This window comes from Pseudorca crassidens, chromosome 6 (genome assembly GCF_039906515.1).
Source record: "Pseudorca crassidens isolate mPseCra1 chromosome 6, mPseCra1.hap1, whole genome shotgun sequence".
NCBI classification, from domain to species: Eukaryota; Metazoa; Chordata; class Mammalia; order Artiodactyla; family Delphinidae; genus Pseudorca; species Pseudorca crassidens.
In genome coordinates this window covers 21,982,237-22,009,387 of record NC_090301.1, presented here as the reverse complement: position 1 = coordinate 22,009,387, position 27,151 = coordinate 21,982,237, and the positions used below count along the sequence as shown (strand labels likewise).

The following is a 27,151-nucleotide window of genomic DNA, read 5'->3' as shown; positions in this document are numbered from 1 at the left end:
TATTTTACTATTACAGTGAAAATAATGAGAAGCAACATGTGAAACAGCACCATGTTGCAGCCTCCTTTTATTTTCTTTAATAAAAAATATCAATTTCAAAGGGTAGAAACTAGAAACAATTTCCATAAATTGTTGTTGTTTATTTTAGTTTCAGTTATTTTCTAAGTCCTCAGGCTTCAGAGAAATCCTACTAACAGATTCTTTTTGAAGTACAAATTACACTTCTGGCTCTTTCTTCAAATTAGAATCCAGATGTACCCTGAGTGACCAGTCACTGTTTCTAAGTCTTCAAATGCCAAATAGATTACCTGCTGACACTTAAATGAGAATAAGACAGATACCGTGACACTAGTTTCAATCCTCATTTTTTGTCTCGTTAAACACTAAGATTTAGTCATATAATTTCTCTGGGCCCACTTTTATTTTTATGTGCTTATTTGGAAGCAGAACTTGTTTGAAGTCTTTGAACTTCACTGTTGGGGTTTTTCCACTCTGATTTTTAAAAAGTTGTAGATATCAAAGATATATTAAAATAACAACAAACATGACATCTTTCAAAATTTATAGAGCTGCACGTTAGATTTGGAGTCTAGCCTGTAGTTCTGTTGTAGCTGTCTTAATCTTTCTCGCTCCTATGTGAGGACACAATCTCCTCCTTATGTGCTAGCTTAGTATTTATTGAACAAATATACTTGACCGCTTACTTGTTAAGAACACTGCATTGTCTGAAGGAGAAACTGACAATTCTGCAACATCCTCCTCATTTTTCACAGGCGAGTAGCGCACCAGTAAGTTGGTCAATTCAATGGATGGAGGTGGGGCCCAGGCGACACGCATCGTGTCGGGACCAACATTGGTAAATCGCAGGTCAGTGGGAGGAGGGACGGCTGGTTTCAAATAAGAAGGAAGACTAAGTTAATGTCACTTAAAAATTAAAGCTAACAAGAATAGCTGGAAAGGCAAAACCAGTATTTCATGCATAAAGGAAACGAGTCATCATCATGCAAATAGTCTAATCTAAATCATAGTGAACTACCGTTAAAAATAAAACACTACACCCAGTACTGTTAGGCCCCTTTAACCTTTCTGCCATTGATATATTTTAAAGGGTCAATTCAATTCACTTTCAAATACATAAAATCCATGTACATGATTAATACAACTGATGATTATTTAATCCCAGGCTGAAGAGGCTTAGCTTGCTACACAGCAAAGAGAAACATAGCAATACTTTCCAAAGATACACATGCACACAGACAAAAACACAAGAGGGTCTTAAATTTCCCTCTGACAGGAATGACTACAGCTACTGCCATAGCTACAATTCCATTCAGTGAATTCTACTTACAAGTGAAAGGGGTTCATGCAAATTGGTTCTCAGCATGTTTCTTACCATGCAGGGCAGAGAACCTTTATAATGTTGCATGCTGGTCCCCAGACTGTGGTTAAAGAGGAGTTTCTTTACCTCACCATGGCAATGAAATCTAGAATGTTCCAAAGTCTCTTTTTCTCCTACCGCAAAAAAAAAAACCTCCTTCCACTCTACCCTAAATTTCAATCGTTTTTTAGACAGTCACAAAGAAGGAACATGGTAGAGTTTATCAAATAATAGAAAGAAGGGTCTAATGTTACATTTTGGAAGTACATTTCTTCTTATTAAATGGTGCTCATGATACCATTTGGTATTAATGTTAGATTTTTAAAAAATAATTCTAGGTCGGCAAATTCAATTAACTTTTTCCATTTTGTATTTGATAGATCAGATATCTATCTCTGGCTTTACACATCTTCACGGTTTAAATGAAAATGTACTTAAGACTATTGTATATATCTTCATCCAATCAGTTTGGCATACGCATTCCACTCCTTACCAATCGATCCCCCCTCTCTTACTCTTTGGCAAATTGCTGGCTTTTCCCTTGAAACATCCACATTTAACCAGAGTGTCTGGTGGCAGCATGCAACACCATCCATGTCTCAAAAACAGAAGTTTTCAAAATTCACCGGTTTGTTGTGTCAGTGTAGTAGGGGCACTCTCTCCGCCATTAATGAGAGTGATAACGCTGATGTCATAGTCAATGCCAGGCTCCAGCCCTGTAACTGTGTAGTATCCTACTGAGGAGTCCACAAAATCTTCAAAAATAGGGATACCTTCTCCTGCCGCAACTACTGTGATGCGGTACCCAATAATGGTGGAAGAGTTTAGCGGGGTCCACCTCAGGCCGATGCTTGAATCGGTTATATCAACAAAGCTTAGGTCAGTGAGCTGGGGCACCTCTATTGAGTTACAAAGCAAAGGAGGGCAAAGGAAAACAGAGGCAAAAAAGAGGAAAAAATAAAGCAGTGTACATCAGGTTACTAGTGGTAAAACTGATAGTGTTAAAGCAATGATGGTAATATGCAGTCTGCTCCATATTATCTGAAAAGACTTTTTAAGCACCATGAATAGTTTCCCTGGGAGAATAAAACAGGTTACAATATTACTTCAGGGATTTGTTTGTTTTTTGAAAATCCCCCAAACAGTAAAATTTAAATCTCTCAGGTTCTAAAAATTATAGTCCTGTTTAGGATGTCGAAACCATTCTTAGAACCTAGACGTAATACCTGTAGTAAGTATCAGCAAAGTTTAAAAAAAATCCAAAACTATTTTAGTAGGAAAATAAAACTTTCATGAAGAGGGTTAAAAAAAATTGATTGATGGGTTTTTCTTTTTTTTCCCAGTAGAAAAACTCATGACAACATCACGGTCATAATGCTAATGCATTACGAATGTATGGTATAAAATGTGCCACTCCAAAGCACGTTCAGGGGAAAGACAGGCCTGAGTCCAAGGCTACTGTTAATATTTTATTCATTTCATAATCAAAATTATTTAAGAAGCATTAGTAAAAGCATTCCACCAAATAATGCAAAGAACACAATCTGTCCCATGCTTTCATCTGTCACGATTCAATTTTGGACAAACAACAAACCTATCCCTAAATAGGTCTTTTCAATGTTGTCATTCAATCCACAAGAAAGAACACCCTAAAGGTGTGGCCTTTTTTTTTTTTTTCAATTTTAAAAAAAGAATTTGAAACGGCACGATGAAGAAATGAATGTGTCAACCAAGAGCTATTTCAGTGCTCACATACGGAGACTGTAAGATCAGGCACAAATGTACGGATGGGATGCATTTACCATATTACTTTTCGCCTGTCAGTACTGAGTACAGACACATGACATCATTTTAGTAATAGTTCCACGTGAGCGGACAGTACAGAGTTAATGCCATGGTTGCCACTCCATTGCATACCCATCGAGACAAAGAGCATCCCAGTGAAGCAGAGAGTCAAGCAGTGTTAACAGCAAGCATTTGTCCAAATAGTTGCCTTGACTTCATGGTTCTAGAGAGTGTGGTTCGGAGGTCAGAATTAAATCCCAAACATATTTGACACATTCAACCAACTGAGGATTAAGATGCCAATCCCCACTCTTACTGAAACTGCCACTCTGAGGATAATAGCTTATTTTTCCATTACCTGGCACGATGGTATCAGAGATAGGGACACTTTCCTTGTCATCTTTGACAGTGTAAACACTGACATTGTACTCCAGGCCAGGACTCAGGTTTTCAAAAGTGCAGGAACTCTGATCGGCATGGACCACTTCTTCCAAAGAATAGCCCTGCTGGCCATTTGTAGGGGTGGTGGTAATTCTATAGCCAGTAATGTCTGGAGAAAACAGAAAGGAGGAAGTTACTGCCCAGAACATTTGTGACCCAGAGCCTATTAAACTCAACTCCAACGATGTACCCTCGAAAGGGAATGGGGAGAGGACTCAGCATTTATGTATTGAAGACTCTACCTATTGTCTTTCGGGGCTTACAACAACCCTTTGAGGGAGGTATTAATATCCTCAGTTTAAGAAAATCTTGGAAAGGGTAAATGATTACCAAAAGCTTTTCTGTCTCTAAATTCCATGGTCCTTCTACCACTCTACCCTGTTTTTCTTAATGGATCATTTGCAGGACAGCTGAAGACTATTCTATTTTACCTGCTGGGATGGAATGGCTCTCACCCTTAGGCACATTCCCCAAAGTGGGCTCTCCTAATTTCCAAGGTCTAAACCTATGGGATTTACAGGAAGGGAATAGGAAAGGAGAAAAAGTAAAAAGCAAAAGCGGCTCTACTTATCCTGGAAAAAGTATATTAACTGCTGAAGACTTCAGGAATCATAGAAGTGGGGCAGCGAGAGGGTTGAGGGGAGGAGAGAGACATTCAAATTAAAATAGCGATGAACTGAAATCCACGGGGAAAGACTAAAAGTAAAGCAAGGAAGTATATTTAAGTTAAACTTACTAAAGGGAGAGAAAATGATGGTACATTTTATAATTAGGAATAGGGTGGCCACTGAAGTGGTCTATACAAGGAAATCCAAGTGGATGGGAAATCAATGTTTGGGTCATTACACTGGCTAGTGACCATTCAGATGGACAGGCTAAGCCATCCATTAAGACTAAATATTAATGATCTAGCTTCTGACAGGCATGAAACTTGCCAACCTAAAAGTTTCAAATTTAGAGTGATTCAGCTGGAAATAGTGTAGTTTTGGCTTAAATGATGTTTCCACAGATAATGAAAACTTCACTAAAGTCACTTTACTTCAGAGGGGAATTAAAAAGGATATTTTAAGCTAGCTTTATTGCGTGTGACTGCACATATTGATCTGACTTATAAATAAATTGCCTTAGCTGTGTGCCCAAGCAAAGGGAAGAACTGTTTAAAAGATTAGAGTACAAATAGAAAGAGTGAAATAATAAACTAAATATAGCCATTAATGAAAAAGCATAGGAGTTATAGGTACCATCAACATTAGTTGGCATTTCTGTTTTTGTTTAATTTTGAAATTTGTTTAATTTAGAATTTCCTCAGTAATGAGTATCCTGATATCTCAATAGTCATTCCCCCAATATACCCCATATTAAATATTTTAGTTTACACTTCTCATTGAAAGAGACTTTCACATGGACTTGGCAAAGGTCAGGAATGCCTAAAATTTCGCTTTCCATTGCCCTGGTACATCATGGTACTTGAATATTGCCATAGGTATCTTTACACGTTTTAGGATACTGTAAATAATTTTTTTTTTAATATGTGTGAACGAGTTTAGACAGAAGCTTTTTTTTTTGTTTGTTTGTTTTTTTGCGGTACGCGGGTCTCTCACTGTTGTGGCCTCTCCCGTCGTGGAGCACAGGCTCTGGACGCACAGGCTCAGCAGCCATGGCTCACGGGCCCAGCCGCTCCGCGGCACGTGGGACCTTCCAGGACCGGGGCACGATCCCTTGTCCCCTGCATTGACAGGCGGACTCTCAACCACTGCGCCACCAGGGAAGCCCTAGACAGAAGCTTTATGTAAAGCTTTAAAAACAGTCATGGAATGCCAGTTAGCCAAATTTCTCATTATTGAGTATAAGTAAAACAAACTAACAATTAAAAATCCAAATACTTGAAGTCTGGTGTAAGAGTGAGTCTGAACACTTACGTTACAATCCCAGTTCTGTAACATTTAAAATTTGAGACTATGGGTAAGTCGATTTTTTTCTGAGTCTCCGTTTTTTCACTCTGTAAAATGGAGGTCATTTCTACCCTGAGATTTTTGTGGTGCAACTCATGATAAAATATTTGTGAAATATCTAAGTTTATTGAGTAATATACTTAGAATCTATGATAACCCACAAATGGAAAATTAGGAAGTATAACTTCAGCCATTTGTTTGGCGGTTTGGAATGCCACTGAGCAGAAAGGACTGACTGCTCAGAATGCTTTTCCTCAGCCCTCATGATTCCCTATAGCTCAATAAGGGTCTACCTTGCTCTCTTTCCTGTAATTTAAATAAACATGCAGTAGAACACCCTATATGTCACTCTATGATGTATGCCTGTATTTTTTTATGGAAAGCTAGGTACTTATAATTTTGACCCTTTCTCTGAGGGGAACACAGTTTCTAAACTTTGTCTTGGGAAGGCATTGCATATACTTGCCCTATGATACATCCCAGGCTTACCTGGGGTGGAACTCCTCTCCCAGGAGACAGTAAGCACGCCAGTGTCGGGGTTTGTTTCCAGGTGCAAGTTCTTTGGTGGAGACAGTGCTATGCAGAAAAAATTTTTTTTAATTAAAAGTTAAAGCTAGCACAAAGCACTTGAGCTGTGGAATACCTCTCTCTCTTTTCCTCCCTCCCTTCCACAATCAGTAAAAATAAAGAAGTTATTTATTTAAGTCCATGCTGGACAGCAATTCTCTGAGAGAATTTTTTTTTACAATTTTTAATTTTGCAACACTACTGAAATTTTTTTCTGTCTTGCCAGTTCATAAACATTTTTGACATGGAAAGAACACTTCCGATGCCATAGACTATATGACATGAATTGAACTTGCTACTCCAAACTTAGAAGTAGCTAATAATACAAGTAGGGATGAAATCTTTCCCTTGGGTCATTGTCATAAGTAAAAAGTGATATTGCTATCAGCTACTTTAAAAAAGTGGAACAATTTAAAAAACAAAAAGAGGCAAAGAACTCCTCTTACGTGTCACCACTTTCTTCACAATTGGTGTATCTCTCTCTTGCCCGTCTTTCAGGACTGAGATGGTGTAAATGTATTCCACGCCTGGAGTCAGGCCAGACACAACGATGCTTCCTGACTCTGAGGTCACTTCTCGTGGTGCTTCCCCTCCCTGGCTTGGTCGTACACCCAGCTAGGAAAAAAAAAGCAAAATAAACACCAAGGACAAATATTTCCAGAGTTGGGTTACTGCTGAGAGATTGTGGTTATGCTTTGCATAATGTGGACTCCTCAGGAACTGCACTCTGCTTGTAGTTGGGAATGAGTTGGGACCTTACTTTAGCTCTATTAAATAATGTAGCTGGAAATTCCCTGGAACTGGGGGCGGTGGGGGAGGGTGGCACTTAGGGGAAGTATCTTCCAAAACTAAGTTAAGGTAGCTTGTAATGGAAGGTTCCAGAGACACATCATTACATACTGTTTTGCTTGATAAATAATCTCCTGGTACAAACCAGAAGTACACAAGCGCTTTGGGCCACATGCCGTTCATTTCTTAATTTCTTTTTGCTGGAAGAAATCCTCTAGTTCTCTCTTTAATGAGTTATTAGCATTCAACTTAAATGTACCAGTCCCTGTAACATTTTGTACTTCAAAAACACTCCTTTTAAAGAAGGACAGCTTCAACTGCAGGCTGATATGTTACAAAAGAAGAATTAAGATGAATGTGCCCTTAATTTTCAATCCTTTCAGTATGTTATTTGAAAAGCCTAGGCAATATTGTGTCATCAGTGTTCAGCTCTAGAGACATCCTTAGTACTTTATAAGGCTCCTGAAAGTCAAAATGACACTATCAGGGAAATTTAAAAGGTATACTGACAATCTTCAAAAAGGGTTTCTTTATATTTAAGTAGCATAATCATCAATATGCCATTTGCGTATTTCGAAAAAGAAATGATCTTTGGTATATTTTTTTAAACAAACAATCATGGGGATTTAGTCTTGATTTTCAATTATAATAAATATTTCTCTCTCCACACTCTAAATGCCAAAAAAAGGAATTCTTTTAAACACATTCATTTGTATTCATCACTTCCCTAATACCATTACTTTAAAGAACATGTATCCAGATATCTATAGGGAAGACCTTAATCTTAATGTCTATTAAGAGATTCACCTAAGGGGCTTTGAACAAGTTGAGATGAAACTGGTTGGATAAAAATGTGATTGTTGAGTGACACTGAGTTTAATTGGTCTCCTTAAATTGGTTTTTGTGAACTTGCTGATACCTATTTAGAACAACACAACAAGAGCAGTTTCCCTATATATCTTTAAATCTAACTCCCTGGGAGAAAGGATAGAGAAAACAAGGTAACAACTAACAGTTCCATACTAATGTTTTCCTCTTTGCAAAGCACTTTCACTGCCTCAGTCCATCTTTCCAGCAGTTCAGGGAAGCAGAAGTATTGTGATGCCCTGACAAAGTGGTCAGAGAGGTATGAACAGAAACAGGATGAAACCCAAGTCTCCTGACTCCTGAGCATCCTGTTTCAACTACATCCAGAAACACGAGGGCAACCCAGGGCTGGATTACAAGGGATTAGGAACATCTGCAATTTACCTTAAAACCAATCCTTGGAGCAGGTGTCCATGTAATCACAATGGTGGTTTCAGTCACTTCTGTGTGGTAAGGTGGGATGGAGCCCAGAGGCTGCACTGTGAAATGGAATCAAAGCGTGTGTTCAAGCCTTAGAATCACAGAGAATGCAGATAACAAAAATTTTTTTTTTAATCTTTTGGCCGCACCTTGCGGCATGTGGGATCTTAGTTCCCCAACCAGAGATCGAACCCGCAACCCCTGCAGTGGAAGTGTGGAGTCTTAACCACTGGACCGCCAGGGAAGTCCCGATAACAAATATTTTTATCGAGAACCCCAGTTTTAGTCAGCTAATGGATCCAGAACGTGACATATGTGAAAATTTGACCTGGCTAAAATGCAGGTTCTGATTCTGTAGGTCCACATGGGGCTAGGTAGTTTGCATTTCTGTTACGCCAGTGTTGTCAGTCTGGGAATCACATTTAAGTAACAAGGAGCTGGATGACCACAGAGGACCCTTTCAACTCCTTGGATTCTGAAATTTGTGTCTTTTCATCATGTTTGGGATTTGAGTTTGATGACAATAACTTTCCCTATATCATCAGTATAGAATCCCATATAAAAAGTAAACCTGGTCATCACAAACTGATTATCACTCCGCTTCTTAACCATTATTTTGAGAACAATGGTTAAATTATAGATGATTATCTAAAAATAGCTATAGGCTGAATCACTCCATAATGATGGCCAATTGTTTTTGGTTGCAGAAAGAGATGCCATGTGAAAGGTAAATGAAATCTGCCACCATGGATGCACTTATAAATTCTAAAGATACTTTCCTTAAATATGTGATTATTCACTCAGAATAATCACTGCAGAAATTTAGTATTCTGCCACTGGAATTAGGAATTATAATAAAAGTTTATTTCGAATCTCCTAGCATCCTGACATCACTGCTATTTCTTAGTGAAAATAATACTTTAAAAAAAACAAGAGGGACTTCCCTGGTGGTGCAGTAGTTAAAAATCTGCCTGCCAATGCAGGGCACAGGGGTTGGAGCTCTGGTCTGTGAAGATCCCACATGCCGCAGAGCAACCAAGCCTGTGCGCCACAACTACTGAGCCCGTGCGCCTAGAGCCCATGCTCCGCAGCAAGAGAAGCCACCACAATGAGAAGCCCACACACCTCAACGAAGAGTAGCCCCTGCTCGTTGTGACTAGAGAAAGCCCACGTGCAGCAATGAAGACCCAACGCAGCCAAAAATAAATAAATTAATTAATTTTAAAAAAATTAATTAAAAAAAGAACAAGAAAAAGAGGAAGAAAAAGAGTATGTATACATAAATCTGAAATAGATATTTTCAACAATCTTACAAATCTTTTCATAAATTTAGAATCTCTAAAATATAATTGGCAGAACAACTAAATCTTGTAATAAGCATTTCAATAACTGGCTGCTATGGGAAAGGTGAGGTCTCAGAAGGCAAGACATTTGTGTCTGGTGAGTCAAATTCAGGGCTTTCAAGCGTGTGGATGGCCTTGGTCACATGTTTAGTGCCTTCATAATTCCTTCCTCTTTACGTCTCAACCAAATTTTTGTGCCCACTGGGGACAAAACACTAGTAAACGCATTTATACTAAATTATGAATGGCTGGTGAGACAAAGACTTATCTTCCAGACTTAGACAAATGAACATTAAGAGTCTTTAAGCCTACTCTGAGAAAGAGAAAAATAAATCTCGTATATTAACACATATATGTGGAATCTAGAAAAATGGTACAGATGACCCGGTTTGCAAGGCAGAAATAGAGACACAGACACAGAGAACAAACATGTGGACGCCAAGGGGGGAAAGAAGGGGGTGGGATGAATTGGGAGATTGGGATTGACATATACATGCTAATATGTATAAAATAGATAACTAATGAGAACCTGCTGTACAGCACGGAGAACTCTACTGCACTTCGCTGTAAAGTAGAAACTAACACAACATTGTAAAACAACTATACCCCAATAAAAAAATAAATAAATAAAACATTTTAAAAAAAAGTCTTTAAGTAGTACTCCATTACTACTCAGCTCCAGTCATGGGAAAATTCAGGCCCAGCACTGCAATTCTTCCAGTGTTTTCCAATCTGGATTTTAATGTGCAATTTTTTAAAAAGTATTTTTATTTATTTATTTTTTGCGGTACGCAGGCCTCTCACTGTTGTGGCCTCTCACATTGCGGAGCACAGGCTCCGGACGCTCAGGCTCAGCGGCCATGGCTCACGGGCCCAGCCACTCCGCGGCACGTGGGATCTTCACGGACCGCGGCATGAGCCCGTGTCCCCTGCATTGGCAGGCGGACTCCCAAACACTGTGCCACCAGGGAAGCCCCCCAAAAGTATTTTTAAAATACTGCTGTCTGAAAAAATAAAATACATGTGGGCATACTTTGTAATGGCTGCTTTACTGGCTGAACTGAAGTTCTACTGGTTTGGAAAGATGTTTCATGAGTGTGTTACCGTTTGGATGGTATTCTCAGTGGAATTAGGATGGGTGACCTGTGATGCCTCCCAGAGTCTCTGAAATCATACACCACTTGGCTGCCACTGACTTTGCCAAAATGCCATGGCCAGCCCTGGGTGACCATGTTAATGCCCACAAGAAACAATTCAGAGAGCAGTCCGCTTCTTTCACTGAACATCTGTGAAAGCCACAATTTTTTCACAAAAAACATTCTCCTCAACTGTCTTAGGCTTTAAGATTGGGTGTTTTCTATTGCTTGAGCCAGCCAGCTAGAACTTTCTCAAGCTTAAGATGATGCTCTCTGCCTGGGAAGACCATTACGGGAAATTCTCCAAACCACAAACCCACAAACTGATGGCAAACAAAGAATGTGACTGTAAGGATGAGCTATGGATTCTGGCAGGTCTTGTTAGGTGAAGGACAGCCTGGATGTTAAAAAAATAAATTTTTCCCTATTTATAAAGGAGTAAGCTGATTTTCCCTAGAAACAGCTCCTCCCTCCCCTGCCATGTGCTTTTAACAAAAGTTATAAAACCCAGAAAAGTTATTCCCAGAATTCAACTTGTTAACAGTAAAAAGCTACAGAAACGTAAAGCAATTTCAAAAATATGCAAGCCCTGCTGATGTTTACAGCCTCAGAGAGTACTTGAAGTTCAAATGAAGTTGTAGAACTCACCGCTTACAGAGGTTTATTTAAATCTAAGCTCGGTTGAGCTGTTTTCTCAATCATCTATTCAACAAATATTTTTTGAGGGAGGGAGAGGGATGGACTGGGAGTTTGGGGTAGGTAGATGCAAACTATGACATTTAGAATGGATAAACAACTAGGTCCTAATGTATAACACAGGGAACTATATTCACTATCCTGTGATAAACCATATGGAAAAAAAATTTTTTTTAAGTATACAATGTGCAAGGCATGACATTGACCTTTATCTAATCTATCAGTTAACTCAAATAAAATTATATTTATCAATAAATGTATTGTGCAGATAATAAAATAACATGTCCAATATATCAGCCTCCAGAAGTACTTGAAATAGTCAATATTGCCCCACCCACTCCATTTAATTATTTTTAGTATCATTAAAAATGCTTTTTCTTAGAGAGATGCAAATCAAACCTACAATGAGGTACCACCTCACACCAGTCAGAATGGCCATCATTAAAAAGTTTACAAATGATAAATGCTGGAGAGAGTGTGAAGAAAAGGGAACCCTCTTACACTATTGGTGGGAATGTAAATTGGTGCAGTCACTATGGAGAACAGTAGGGAGGTTCCTCAAAAAACTAAAAATAGAGTTGCCATATGATTCAGCAATCCCACTCCTGGGCATATACCAGACAAAACTATAACTCTAAAAGATACATGTTCATAGCAACAGTATTTACAACAGACAAGACATGGAAACAACTTAAATGTCAATAGACAGATGAATGGATAAAGAAGTTGTGGTATATATACACAATGGAATACTACTCAGCCATAAAAAAGAATGAAATAATGCCATTTGCAGCAGCATGGATGGACCTAAAGATTATCATACTAAGTGAAGTAAGTCAGAAAGAGAAAGACAAATACCACATAATATCACTTATATGTGGAATCTAAAATATGACACAAATGAACATATCTATGAAACAAAAACAGACTCACAAATATAGAGAACAAACTTGTGGTTGCCAATGGGGAGGGGAGGTAAGGGAGGGAAGAATTGGGAGTCTGGGATTAGCAGATGCAAACTAGCATATATAGCATGGATAAACAACAAGTTCCTACTGTATAGCTCAGGGAACTATATTCAATATCCTGTGATAAACCATAATGGAAAAGAATATGAAAAAGAATATATATATATGTATGACTGAATCACTCTGCTGTACAGCAGAAATTAACACAACATTGTAATTCAACTATAGTTCAATAAAATAATAAATAAATAAAATGCTTTTTCTTTTATAGGCACTCTATCGAACAAAAGAAACTACATAAAGTATGTCTCGTTAAAAAGTTAAAAAGTAAAATAGATAATATACAGCAGTATACATGGTCAGTAAAAGACTAAATCTACTGAAATTTCCATTCTAATGAAAAGAAGGTCATCTATGAGAAACAGACATTTACAAGAAATGCAAAGATATTGATTTCATGTTAATAGATTTTAGAGTATCTTAGTAACATGTAACATAAAAAAGCAAAATTTAAAGGTTAACTTAGAGATAAAAACAGATTTTACTTGCCTATGATTAGCAGTTACTTAAGAAAAAGCCTTTAGTAGCCAAACTTCATACACGAAATTTAAATGGAAATAAATTTTTAGTAAATTATGAATTCTTACAGGGATAATTTTATAGAGAATTTTCTTTGTGAAATAAATTTCATAGTAATGTAAAACCTAAACTTATATTCACTTTCTGAATGCTTTTTAACATCTACTTTTCAAATTAGTCAAAGAGTAAGATTTGTGGAAAGCTTTTAGGAAATTGCAAGCTAGTTCATAGTTGCAATATATGCTGAAAAAGTATTAAGTTAGGTCCTTCTGGAATTCAAAGTGAGCTAAAAATAAAAATTAATGCTTATCTAGAAATGACGGGTCTCATATTTCTTTGTAATGTAAATGAGTTGCATTTGATAGAAATCAGTTTATGAATACAGTCCTCTATAATAGTGATATAGATATGTAAGAGATTTAAGGCCACTTCCTGTAAAGTGTTGAGCAAAAGACAGACAGGACCAAATATTACTGTCAGTATTTTTCCTTCTGTGGAATTTTAAGAGTAATTAAAAAAAAAAAAAAAGCTATTCTGTTCTGCAGAAGGTACTTTAATCTGCTGCAGTCAACACTTGTAAAGACATCATTTCCTTAGCTTCTTGTCCTGTTGGTTTCTATTCAACTGGTAGATGTTTTTGTTCCACATTTATTGCCATCATTCAATACCCAAAGTATTAGGATGTAGACAAAGGTGCTGATTTTTTTTCTTGCCTTAACTAGTATTTGGTAAATTCATTTAATACAGTAGCCTTCAATTTTCAAATAACTGGGTGTTTTAAACAATGTTATTCAAAGTGCTCGTCCCAGAGAAAATAAGGATCTTGGCAACATATGTTAGGTGATGCACTGCTTCCTTCATTAAGAAAACCTTGCTTCAAAAAAGTATCAACTGAACTAAACGGTGTGCTCCATCATCTGCATTCTGACATAAGCTCCTTAGTCCATGCAACAAACAGTTCGCAGACCACCGATGGGTTCATGGGTCACACTTTGAGTAGTACTGCTTTAAATCTTTTTTTTAAATTAAAAACATTATTTAATCTTGTACAAAGTTTTTTAAGTTAACTTTTTTTTTTTTTGGCTGTGCCGAGGGGCTTTCGGGATCCCCAGGGATTGAACCTGGGCCCTGGGCAGTGAAAGCGCAGAGAGTCCTAACCACTGGACAGCCAGCGAATTCCCTAAGTTAAATTTTTTAAAAAATGGATGAAGGAGCGAGAATGTAAATATAGATAAGAACCTATGATATCACTAAGAAAAGACATTTAACCTTTGACTTACGAGTGGTGAAGACTCCAGTGGCTCTGGGGCTCTGCTGGCTGCCTTTCACGGCCACGAGGGTTGCGGAGTACTCAGAGCCAGGCTGCAGATTCCTCAGTGGATACTGCGTGGACGAGGGACCTACGTTGTACTGCTTGGGCTGGCCTCCACGGGTCAGGCCCACGGTCAGTCGGTACCCGGCTATCCGGGCACGAGGTGGAGTCCAGGTCACTATGATGGTGGTGTCAGTTTCATTGATAAACTGGAGGTTGGTGGGAGCATCCAATTCTAGAAAAAAAGATGAAATGAAACACATCGAGAAATATTTGCACCTCAAAATTATCATACTGAAATCCTAAAGCTTGACCGAATTTTCTAAGTTCTTTCTCCTCCAGGTTGAAACTAAGATCAAAACCTTGGAAATATTTAGCCATGAAGAGATTGAGTGCTACAGAGAACTTTGCAAAACTCTGTGTCAGTCATGAGAAATTGCTCACTGTTTTTGCTTGACTTTGATCCTGTGGGAAGGCTAATTTTATAGCATGGCTTTCCCATCATCCTCAGAAATTACACTAACATACAGAGATGGTATTAAAAACAAAAACAAATACTTGTGAAGCCACAATTTGCTCTGCTCTGAGCCAAACAGGTTAAGAAAAAAGAGAAATAAGCCCACGAAAGTGAGGGCAAGAGGAGAGCTCCACATGGAACAAAAGTGATATTCTCTGCATCTATTCAATGACTAGTCCTCTGCTGGAGCAGTAAAAGTTATTTTCACATGATTCAGATTAGACAATGATTATAGCATATACTCAGAACCTCAGATTTATAGTAAGACCCTGGTGAGTTTGCACTATCAGAAAGAACCATAGAAATTGTGAGTTTCCTTCTTGAGTGTGTAACTGGCAGCCTCCCTACAATAATTTAAAACACTTTTCAGAGGGAGGAAATGTTTAAGAGGTAGTCAAGTATAATCACTGAAAACATGGGCTTTGGAGTCAAAAAGACATAGGTCTGTGTGGTTCCAGCTCAATCATTTCCCAGCTTTGTGACTTTACAAGTTGCAGAATTTTTTATAAGCTTCACTTTCTTCATGTATCCCCTAGGGATAATAATAAGACCTTCCTCATTAACTCAAAACGAGGATGAAATATGAGGATGAGGCTTGTAAGAACTGAGCATATGACCTGGTGCCTAACACGCACTAAATGTTCTAGCAATTACTATTTGCAAATAATTCTACTATAGAAGGATAAAGATACTACATTTAAAGTTTGATCTAGGTATATTTAGTTACACAAAAATGTACTCAAATGTTCACTCCATGTCTCCATTAGCAAGGAAAATTAGGTTAAGTTCTCCTCTCTTAGTGCCATTCCCCCGGTACGTGTATTTGGGAAGTGGGTTACCATTTAGCCTCTACGGAGCTTGTCTAAGTTTTGTTTTCAAGTTTAATGTGCTTTATGTCCAGTATACATTCCCTATCCCCTGAGTATTTTCCTATTTCTAACTGTGAACCTACAAGTGATGGCATGCTGCCCACCCAGCACAGGTTGGAAGTGAGGGTGGAGGGTCTGAGGTGGAGGTAAAGGACCCCAAACGTACTGGTCGCCTGTTGTGCCGTCAGAGGCTTGCTCTCCCTCCCGTGGTTCACAGCGAAGACTTTGAAGTGATAGGTGACCCCAGGGGACAGCCCAGTGACTTCTGCAAATGTGTTCCTGCTGGTGGGCAGCCTCTGCCCGTGTTCCCCGGGCAGGTTGACGGGGATCACGTCCACTCGGTAACCGGTCACCGCACTCTCGGGGGGTGTCCACATGATGGTGATCTTTACGTCCGTCACCTCCACAAACTGCAGGTCTCTGGGAGGGGGAACTTTATCTAACAGACAAGAGCCAACCAGTCATTTTCAATTCCTGCTAAGGATTGTTTTTAAAAAGCCAGTTTCCTGGGTTTTTAAAGTATAGGGCAATTCATAGAGCCTCTCATTCCAGAGCTAAGTTTTCTCTCTTAATCAGAAAATACGCTTTTTTAGGTTATATTTTTGTAGTTCAGTCACTGCTTACACGTGTCATTTAAAGCTTTTATGTAGGGCTTCCCTGGCAGCGCAGTGATTGAGAGTCCGCCTGCCGATGCAGGGGACGCGGGTTCGTGCCCCGGTCCAGGAAGATCCCACATGCCGCGGAGTGGCTGGGCCCGTGAGCCATGGCCGCTGAGCCTGCGCGTCCGGAGCCTGTGCTCCGCAACGGGAGAGGCCACAACAGTGAGAGGCCCCCGTACCGGAAAAAAAAAAAAAAAAAAGCTTTTATGTAAAATATGTTGGTAAGCAGATGAGTTTCCAACATATGAAGTATCTTATTGAGGGGTTTAAGATAAACATACCAAAAAAAAACCCAAAGCAAACTCTTGCAACAACTGAAAAAAAATGTGGTGGTTTTTATTTTACTAAATCATTTTATAATACTTAAGAGCAACAGATGAACTGCCCCTTAAGTTTCTGGGGAAAAATATGAAGACTTTATGCTGTCAGGTTTTAATCTGAAGGCCAATAGCCAGTTTTGATAAGTTACTTTATAGTGAAGACATTTCAGCTAAATTTCATAAGTTCAAGGATATACTAATCCATGAGACAACTTGCATAAAAGAACTGTTGACAGAGACAAAGCAACCCTCCCACAGATGCAATTATTCTTTCATCTTACACGTCCCGTCGTCCCCAGCAGGCTCATGGAATGAACACAAGCCAAGGTTGGTTTTGTTCCTCCAGCAAAAAGGAGGTTAAAGATGCTACTTTCTTCAGCCTTAAGAAATAAGATACTACAGGAAGCATCGTCAGGTTACCTGAACGTGGGACGCCAGTGGTTTCTTGTTGGATGAAGACAGGAGTACTCTCTTGATTTTCTTCCACAGCGTAGATAGTGATGTTATACTGAACACCAGGCTGCAAGTCACTGAGAGTGACAGAGTTGGCAGTTTCAGGAAGGTTGAGTTCTGTGCTACTACCCTCTACTGATGGGGAGTAGACGATTCTGTATCCTGCAGATTCAGGAGAAAAAAGTACGATACACTGTTTGATGAACCAGAGGTTTCAAAGGGCCCCCTTTCCTAACAGCCCTTAGCATCTTGCTGGATTAGTTCAGAATGAATGATTCTTTTTGACTTGCTCAATAGTGCTACTTCTTATAAGGACTATTCAGTCCAAAGATAAAATAAGAAGTCATGCAAAACTTTTTAATATTAAATATCATCCTTGAAGACACGAGATCCTTAATAAATGTCTATTAGAGAAGCCAGAGGGTGAAAATATTCATGTTAAACCGATTTCTTTTCTTCGAGCCCTGGATGAAGGAAGCAATTAAGGAACCACTCTGAGCACAGAGTTGTCTAGCACGTCTGTGTCTTTTAGGAACATCAGAGACAGCTGAGTCACCTAATGAGCTAAGAAGGCAGCTTGGCTGCCTCTTTAAGAATAAGTCTTAGAGTGACGTTTTCAGAAAAATTATCCCTCTTCTACCACAGGAATGCCTGGTGTAATAAGTCCATGAGCTGGCTTTAGAGGTTTATGTGTGTGATTGTGTGTGGGTGTGTTTTGTGTGTGAAGGAGGTCAATAAAACAGATTTAAGAGGAGATGATCCATAAGAAAGCAAGGCTGTAAGACAGTATCTCTCTCTCTCTCTCTCTCTCACACACACACACACACACACAAACACACACACACACAAACACACACACACACACATCTTCACCCTGGTCCAATAATTACATAGGAGATTTAAGTGATTTGCCTGCTCATAGATCAGAATTCTCTCCCTCACCTTTTATGGCATCAAGATTAACATGGGAGCCAAGAAGAGGCAGCTAAGCTGACCTGTGATGGGCGCCTGGGGTCTGCTCCAGCGAACGACAATCGAGGTGTCATCAACCTGGTCCACGGTAGGGTCAGGAGGGGCATCAGGTGCTAACAAAGAAAGGAAGAAATGAGAAAAACAGTCAGGAAATATTGCTATAGGTCTGTTTCACAGAAAAAAAAGTCTTTTCACACCACACAGTACACGTGTACCTGTTGTCTGTGAGGTAGACAGGATCAAACTCTGCTCTCCTTCTTCGGATATCTGATAGACATTCACAATGTATTTTCGGCCAGGAAGCAGGTCAGGGATGTTCACAGAAGTGGCTGTGCTGGGAAGATCTTTGAAATAAAAGGGAAAGGTTACTATCAGAGTGTACCAATCCCTCTAATGACTCCATAACCTATGAGAAGGATGTTTTTAAAACTATGTATTCATGGAGGGAGGGGGGGAGGTGGTGAGTGAAAACTAGAAGGAAATGTGCTATGGATAGTCAATAATTATCAATGCACTATGGGATAATTTTTCTTTTTTCCCCCTTTCCCCAAATATTTTCTCTAAGGATGTATAATTTTAATCCACCCCCAGATTTGTAAACATAGTCCTCTGTAGTTAGAAGTCCCCGTAGTGGTTATAGGTGGGGGATGATGGGGAGTGGGGTAGGAGGGATGTTCTTTTTCTTGATCTGGGTCCTAGTCACACAGTGTGTTCACTTTATAAAAATTCACTGAGCTCTATGTTTATGATCTGTGTACTTTTCAGTATGTATATTTATTTCTCCATGATAAAGTTTTTAAAAGTCCCCTAAACATGAGAATCTGAAAAGCATGAATGAGGGTATTGTGCCTCTCCCAAAGCTAACGTTTTCTCCACTGCAGTCCTCATGTTGGCAATTACTTCCAGGAAGAACACACTTTTGTTTTGTGGACCTGTGCCCAGGCTAACGCATAACACAGCTCCCATCAGGGACCGGGAAAGTGAGCGTGGCTCAGGAAAAACCCAGCTCGGTTCTAAAAAGGATCAGTTGTTCTCCAGACTCACACTGGAGGGCCGTTTGTGCAGTCTGAGCTGTCAACTACTTCCGAACTTCCCGGGCCACCCGCGTGGATGCCCCCAGCCCCACCCCAAGCAGGGTTTCCCAGCAGCTGGTCGTCAACACGTTGAGCTCACCCAGGTACTGCGGTTCATCTCCCTCTTCACTCAGCTCATACTCCACCCGGAATCCGGACACAGTGTCGGAAGCCGAGACCCAGGAGACCACGAAGCTGCTGGCTGTGATTTCAGTCACGGATTCGGAGGTGGCCACAACAGGAGAAAAGGGTGTTGTCTCTCCCGTCACGGTGTTGCCTAGAGTCATAGAAAGAGGGGAGAGAGCCTTCAGCCATGGAGGAAATTTACTAGCATCGTCTGTAGATTATCAGGTTTTAAAAAATGTGGGTGCCATCCATGGAATAATATGAATCGAGATGGAAGGCACTTCCTGCGGGGAGCCCAGGTCCGAGAAATGCGGACACAGATGGCCTGGTGGCTGGGGTACGTACTGGTCACCACTGGGCTTGTGCTGGTGGTGGTGAAGTCGAAGCGCGTCATCTCTCTTTGGCCATAGTGCTGGACGCTGATGAGCTGGCCCTCGTATACCACACCTGGCCTCAGGCCTTTAATGGTGTAGGAGTTTAAGTGGCCTGGAATGGTGGCTTCCTTCCAACGGTCTGGAGAATTTTTCTAAAAATTTAAGTTAAAAAAAAAAAAATCACACAAGTGTTCACAAAGATGAACACTCAGAGATGATGTGGAGTATTCTTCAAAGAAGAATGAGGGGTCTATGCAGCTCCATTTTGGAGGAAAATCATGGAAAATTGGAATCGGAATAGAAACCTGTAGCAGAATTTGTTAACATTAATAATAATGATTATTAAAGCTAATATTTATTGATCGCTTACTACGTGCCATGCTCTGTGCTGCTTTCCTTGCATACTCTCATTTAATCTTCATCTCCCCCATCCTCCAAGTTACTGGTATTATCACCCTGATTTTGTAGGTGAAGAAACAGAATTATGTAACATGGCCAAGATTACACAGTGGGAGGTCCTGGGCACCTTCCTTTTTGCCAGATTAATTATTCAATTTAATATCAGCAACATAATATGTAGACCCCAAGTTTTGTCTTTCCCAACTTTTAAATTTCTATAATGAACAGAGATATATTCCTCTCTGCAGTGGGAAAAGGACATATATTCTATCTTTCACTTGGTGGGCTACAAACCAAGTTTCTTGCAGAGCAGTCAAAGGCATAACATTCCTTCATGACTCAGTGCCTGGGACAATCACATACAAGGTTTAACTGCTCTGGTTTTATGACTCATTCTTGGATATAAACCACCCCTCATAAGTGGTTAGCCAACTTTGGGCAAAAGAATGCGATCTGCAGAAGAATGCGATCTCAGTTTACTTAATCTTTGTCTCCAGTTTATACTTTCACATCCTGTCCAACTTCATTAATCTATCATGGCACAAAATTCTTTGCATTAAAATGTGTAGAAAAGAAACATCCTTACTTCAAACAAGTTAAGATCCTTTTAAGTGTAGATTCCAAACTAATATAAGTCTAAATACATTTTTAATACCCAGTGATTTAAAAAAATTATCCAATCAACCAGTTCCTCAATAATTCAAACACTCAAGTGTCCCTTTATATTTTTGAAATAAATGAAAGTGATCCTAGTACTCTTTAAATTTAAATATGTTGTGAAAACATTAAATTAGTCATTATAATTAGCTCAGATTCAACAATAAGCCTTTCATGCAATGTGAACTTTGTTGGTTTGCTATCAGAAGAAAATACTCAAGAATAAACTCTCAGGTGACATTAAGGAAAATCCTGAAATTGTTAAAAATTTCAAAGAAATTAATAACCTCCACTCTTTGAAGACTTTCCAACTTAATATACTTTGTATACCTATGTGTATCCCTTATTACTGTGGTCTCACATAATACTTCAGAGTTAAGTTTAAAGTAAATAAAACTGGTGATTATATGAAAAAATGAGAGACAATAAAGTGTTGGAGAGGAAGTATATCGATTCCATTGATTAACATCATTAGACACACAGCTCTGCAAACAGCTACTCCATATACTGCGCACATTAACAAAAGAGGGTAAGAGAAGAAAAAGAATGACTTCAACAGCTTGAATTTTTCAAAAAGAATTTAATACAACTGCATGAGTTGGTCAGATATTTTGTTTTGTTTTGCTTTTAGTTCCTAGAAACCAATAGCTGTGATTAAAAGTGGGCATTTTTCTCCTGTGTTTAAAATAGTGTTTCTCAAATTATGAGCCATACATTTTGGAAAGATAGCAGGGTGGGTTTGAGAGGGTAAGAGAAACTAAAATTTAATAGACCAATATCCTCCTTAGTGTGATTTCTTCAATTTCTAGATGATTATTAGGAAATCACAAGGTCACTCATTAAATACACTAACTATCCCTCATCTGTACTTCCCTCTCATCATCTCTCTCCCTTCTATCAAAATAACTTCATAGGATAGAAAGTTAGGTTTAAGAAATGATCATGGAAATTCCCTGGCGGTCTATTGTTTAGGACTTGGCGCTTTCACTGCCATGTCCGGGGTTCAGTCCCTGGTCAGGGAACTACAATCCCGCAAGCTGTGTGGTGAAGCCAAAAAAAAAAAAAAGAAAAAGAAAAAGAAAAGAAATGATCATTTAAAAAGTGAACCAAAAAAGAAAGATATTAAGTTAGCTTTTTTGTTTTTCAAATCATGGAAAATGATGCCAGTAATTTTTTTTTCCCTTTGATGGAGTTGCAAGACATTGAAAAACTTTATATTCTCTTTCCATACTAGATAAGAGTAATTTTAAGCCTTATCATTTTGAAGTCTTCGCAAAGAAGACCTTTCTAACATGGGGAGTTAGTTGGTTTAAAGTACCAAAAACAGCTAAATCAATATGTCAATTAGATTGACCACATATTGTTTGGTCGCTAAACAAATACAAAGTGAATAGAGTTCATCAGATCTATTGGCTCAAAAGCTGGAAAACATTCTCAGAATCTGTTAATTTCAAGAGCCACAATATCCAAGGTTTCCAAGTAGGATACTCACAGGCTTCCATCTGAGAATGTACTTGGAAATGTGAGATGGTTCTGGTGCATTCCATTGGATGGGGTGAGAGTTGGGCTGACTGGGGGTCTCAGTGATTATTACTTGGACAGGACCAGTTGAACCTGAAAATGAAAATGTGAGATTTGGTGACCTTGAGTATTCCCTCACTTCAACTTAAAATTTAGTGCACATGGATGGCCATAATTAAAGACAGTTTTGCTTATCCGTAAATGGGAGCACAATACAAATTATCTGAGATTAATTTTTTACACATTGACACTGGAAATCAATGAGACAAATCCTTATTTTTTAATTGAAGTATAGTTGATTTACAATGTTGTGTTAATTTCTGCTGTACAGCAAAGTGATTCAGTTATACATATATATACATTCTTTTTTATATTCTTGTCCACTATGGTTTATCACAGGACATTGAATACAGTTCCCTGTGCTATACAGTAGGACCTTGTTCTTTATGCATTCTATATATAATAGTTTGCATCTGCTAACCCTAAACTCCCACTCCATCCCTCCCCCACTCCCCTTCCCCTTGGCAACCACAAGTCTGTTCTCTGAGACAAATCCTCTTTTAGTAGATAAATTACTGTCCTTCATGTGAGAAATGCAAATAGAACTTGTTTATAAGCAAATAAAATGATTTTTTAAAATGCCACTTAGTTTACTTTCTTTTCCATTTTCAAAGAATTGTGAGAAAATTGTGGAACTACCCTAACACAAATAATGTAATACAGAATACAAATTTCATTTACTTATTACACTAAACTTCTTTGAGGAAATTCTAGTTTGTGGAGCCTTTCATCAAGAACAAGTCTACCATCAAGAAGGAAAAAACATTCCAAAGGCCATATGACATGATGTAAAACAAACACATTTCTAAATGGGGTAGAATCTTAGACAAACAGACAAAGGTAATAATTAAAGACTCAGTTTTTATTTCTCATCCCATCAGTGTAAGCATCCTATCAGTTTGGAAAAAAGTTTTACTTTTATTTTTATTCAGGAAGTTTACTCTAAAATCATTCCATTGATTGGTCAAATTATTAAGAGATGAAACATATTTTTTCAAAAATACTTATCAACAAAATGACATTTTGTAGTATATACTAAATTCAATATTTCCACATCTTAATGTGTATAACTATCACCAACAAAATTTAAAGTGTGGTTTGTTTCTTTTGTTTTTCTAAAAAAGGCAGGGCTTCCCTTGTGGCGCAGTGGTTAAGAATCTGCCTGCCAATGCAGGAGACACAGGTTTGAGTCCTGGTCTGGGAAGATCCCACATGCCGCGGAGCAACTTAGCCCGTGTGCCACAACTACTGAGCCTGCGCTCTAGAGCCCGTGAGCCACAACTACTGAAGCTCGCGCGCCTAGAGCCTGTGCTCTGCGACAAAACAAGCCACTGCAATGAGAAGCCCGAGCACCGCAAATGAAGAGTGGTCCCCGCTCGCCACAACTAGAGAAAGCCTGCGAGCAGCAACGAAGACCAAATGCAGCCATAAATAAATAAATAAAACAAATAATTTTTTTTAAAAAAAGGCAAAATAAGAGAAGTAGAATCAATTTCTTAATAGGGTAGACTCCATTTAGGATAATAATGAAATAGGTGGAAAATTTACGCTTGCAGAACAGAACACTATCTTTTCCCTAAACGCTGGTTTTTAATGATGTCAATCAATGTTCAACTTAGAAATAAAAATAAAGTTCCTTGTAATAACCTTTCCAAGAATTTCTAACTGCCACTGTCAAACAGAGCAAAACTTTGCATGTTTAATAAAGCAGTTCAGCAGATCATAAGCAGTTTTAAATTTTCTGTAATGTCATAGAAAAAAATATTGATTTTCAAACTTAATTATTATCTTTGCTATTAAATTCTCTTTGAGAACAAAGTTTTTTCTAGCAGAACAAATATACAACTTGCATATCTAGGTAGACTCAAAAGTTCTAGAATAATATACTCACTTCCACACTGAGGATAATTCAAAGTTGGCTGAAGACTAACAAACATTCTTTGAATCTTAATTTCATCTAATGCACATATTTGTAAGCTATATGAAAACCAAAATTAATATATAAAATTCTCAATTTTTAATTCTAAAGTGGTATATATTTCACAGAACATGGCAGGGTGTTTGTTTTAATTAATTGGCAGAAGTCAGTTGCACGACCCTCTTTTTTTTTTTTTTTTTTTTTTTTTGTGGTACTTGGACCTCTCACTGTTGCGGCCCCTCCCACTGCGGAGCACAGGCTCCGGACACGCAGGCCCAGCGGCCATGGCTCACGGGCTCAGCCGCTCCGCGGCATGTGGGATCCTCCCGGACCGGGGCACGAACCCGCGTCCCCTGCATCAGCAGGTGGACTCTCAACCACTGCGCCACCAGGGAAGCCCGCATGACCCTCTTTAAATCACCCCTTTTGAAGATCCTTATGAACATACATAAGTTTTTAAAAATAAACACTGAGGCAAAATTTTAGAAATGTGATTATTTAAAGTACTCCCATACATACCAGTAAATATAGGAACATCACATCCTTAAATTACTTACAATAATTGGTATAACGTTGTTTAAATATTGATCCTTTAAAGAAACCCTACCATAGTTTCCTCATGTTGAGAGACACCTCATATGTATTTTGTTTAATTTAGCAACCATGATTTTGAGGGGAAACAGTTTATGATGCCGTGAATGTACAGCACCAAGAGTCATCCCTAATGCAAACCATGGACTTTGGGTGATAAAGTGTCAATGTAGGTCCTCGATTGTTACAAATGTACCACTCTGGTGGGGATGTTGAATTAGGGGAAGTTGTGCGTGTGTTGGGGCAGGGGGAACACGGGAAATCTCTGTACCTTCCTTTCAACCTTGCTGTGAATGTAAAACTGCTCTTAAAAAATAGTCTTTAAAAAAATTATGATGGTTAAATGTCTATCAAGATTAAGTTTTAGAAGGATAACACAAATGACTTTTACTGCCTACCGTTAAGCTTAATCTTGCTGCTATGTCCACAGGATGAGGAGAGTAAAGGAGAAGGGAGGGAAAAGAAACAGGAGCAGTGGTTTTTACTCAGTGATGGAGCAAAACAACAGAAGTTTTCTTTCTCAAAGTTCAAGGGCTGGTTTGAAATCCCATGTTTTCAATTTCGGGCTTGTGCCATAGCTCACCTTTAAGGGAACTGCATTAAACAGTAATGGGATGTCTTGCATTTAGCACGTTTTTGTCCAGAAAGAAAAGAAGCTGTCCATTATTTGTAAGGTCAATTCAATTCCAGCTATCACACTATTCTGTTTTTGCTACATATGATTTGAAGACAAGAAATCTGAAAATTTTGACATCATTTACATTATTTAGATTTAAAATTTTGATAATCCTTTTGATATTGCTTAATTGGTAAAACTTTTTCAATTAACTGAGCAATGACTCACTGCTGGGAAAATTTTACTCCCTCTCTTATTCAATATGATCAGACTGACAATAAAATAGTTAAGTAGAGAGATATGATACAATGTCTATACTTTTAAAAACAGTTTGAAATAAGGCCCAAATGAATAATTCCCAGTAATGGTGACCCTGGAGAAGTTAAACATTTATGAGTTTGCAACTCAGCCCTTTTTTCTTTATTTATTTTGCTGAGATCTGTGCTTTCCTGGTTGTTTATCGACAAACCAAAAGCCTCTTATCTTCTGTTAGTTTGAACATCTCTACCGAGTCCTCTGTTGGAGGAACAAACAGGGCAAGGCTCAGAGACAACCTACCGGTAATGTGTTGTTCCATTATCCTTCCCACACTCTGAAAGCCCCAGAAGCCAAGAAGGAACCATTGAGCAAACCAAACACACAGATAAGACCCAGACTGCGTACCGAGGCCAATCTCCTCTCCCCTAATCTCCTCCATGCTCAATGCACTCTACTGTTACCCTTTTTAAAGAGTAGGAACAAGGTCAACACATGAAACTCCAACACAGGAAGATTCCCTCCCATCTAGATTTCATCTCTGGCATGTCCACCTAAAGGCTTCCCGCAAGCTGCTACGTGAACAGGCTTACTTTAAAAGAGAGAGAGAAAAAAGTTCTCTCCAATTCACTAAGAAGGAAATCACGGGCTTCCCTGGTGGCGCAGTGGTTGAGAGTCTGCCTGCCGATGCAGGGGACAGGGGTTCGTGCCCCGGTCCGGGAAGATCCCACATGCCGCGGATCGGCTGGGCCCGTGAGCCATGGCCGCTAAGCCTGCGCGTCCGGAGCCTGTGCTCCGCAACGGGAGAGGCCACAACAGTGAGAGGCCCGTGTACCGCAAAAAAAAAAAAAAAAAAGAAGGAAATCACTTTCAAGATTGCCACACCACACCAATAACAACCATAAACGCAGACGTTAAGAGCATTTCTTTAGAAGTTTCTATCCTTTGGTTGCATCATTATAGAAAAAAAACACCTCAGTTACATACTTTCTGAACTTACAGTAATTCTGCAATCAGATTTTTAAAAATTATTACACAAAAAAATTATTTTAAGTGATTCCTACACACAAATCTACCATGAAATACAATTTAAGAGCCAGGTCAATCTGTGCTGAGAGCCCGTTAAAGCCAAATCATCTTCTGCAGCCCAGATAGTGTCTGAAGATTGGGGAGAGGAAGGTTTCTTCATAGTTCGGAAAGGGTATATCTAGGTGGTTGGTTTCTAGGATCACAGATTGTTTGTTAGTGCTGGTAATCAGCTACCATCTGCCCATTTTACAGATGAGGAAATAATGAATGAAGCTTGACTTTTATCTCCTTAGCAGCATGTACAGAGCTGGGACCCATGTCTTGGCAAACACTGTCTTTGGCCAAGTTGTTTCATATCTTGTTCTCTAGACAGTGAACCTCTTATCATGTTATAAAGTGACTCAGTTAACTGAATCTTGATTTCTGTCATAGGCAGATTCCAACGTCCTGAAGATCTCTCTTTTTGTTTCTGAATATAGGCCCCATGTCTTAAGTTAACAGAGATTCAG

General features: G+C 38.9%; 1 protein-coding gene across 9 annotated transcripts in view; it reads right to left on the bottom strand.

Moving 5' to 3' along the window:
- The window catches only part of FN1 (fibronectin 1), a 69,313-nt gene that overhangs the window by 25,523 nt on the left and 16,639 nt on the right, over nt 1–27,151 (bottom strand). For 5 of the 9 annotated variants that reach the window (XM_067740680.1, XM_067740683.1, XM_067740687.1 and 2 more), the window contains exons 13-26: nt 22,145–22,266; nt 19,568–19,748; nt 19,197–19,373; nt 18,239–18,367; nt 18,047–18,136; nt 17,019–17,213; nt 15,786–16,058; nt 14,202–14,468; nt 8,164–8,258; nt 6,570–6,738; nt 6,046–6,132; nt 3,522–3,713; nt 2,005–2,277; nt 705–887 (exon numbers count right to left, since the gene is read on the bottom strand). In XM_067740680.1, coding sequence (XP_067596781.1) covers nt 705–887; nt 2,005–2,277; nt 3,522–3,713; nt 6,046–6,132; nt 6,570–6,738; nt 8,164–8,258; nt 14,202–14,468; nt 15,786–16,058; nt 17,019–17,213; nt 18,047–18,136; nt 18,239–18,367; nt 19,197–19,373; nt 19,568–19,748; nt 22,145–22,266 — 2,433 coding nt within the window. The remainder of the gene's footprint in view (nt 1–704; nt 888–2,004; nt 2,278–3,521; nt 3,714–6,045; nt 6,133–6,569; nt 6,739–8,163; nt 8,259–14,201; nt 14,469–15,785; nt 16,059–17,018; nt 17,214–18,046; nt 18,137–18,238; nt 18,368–19,196; nt 19,374–19,567; nt 19,749–22,144; nt 22,267–27,151) is intronic. The other 4 variants (XM_067740682.1, XM_067740686.1, XM_067740684.1 and 1 more) reach the window with 1 other exon arrangement.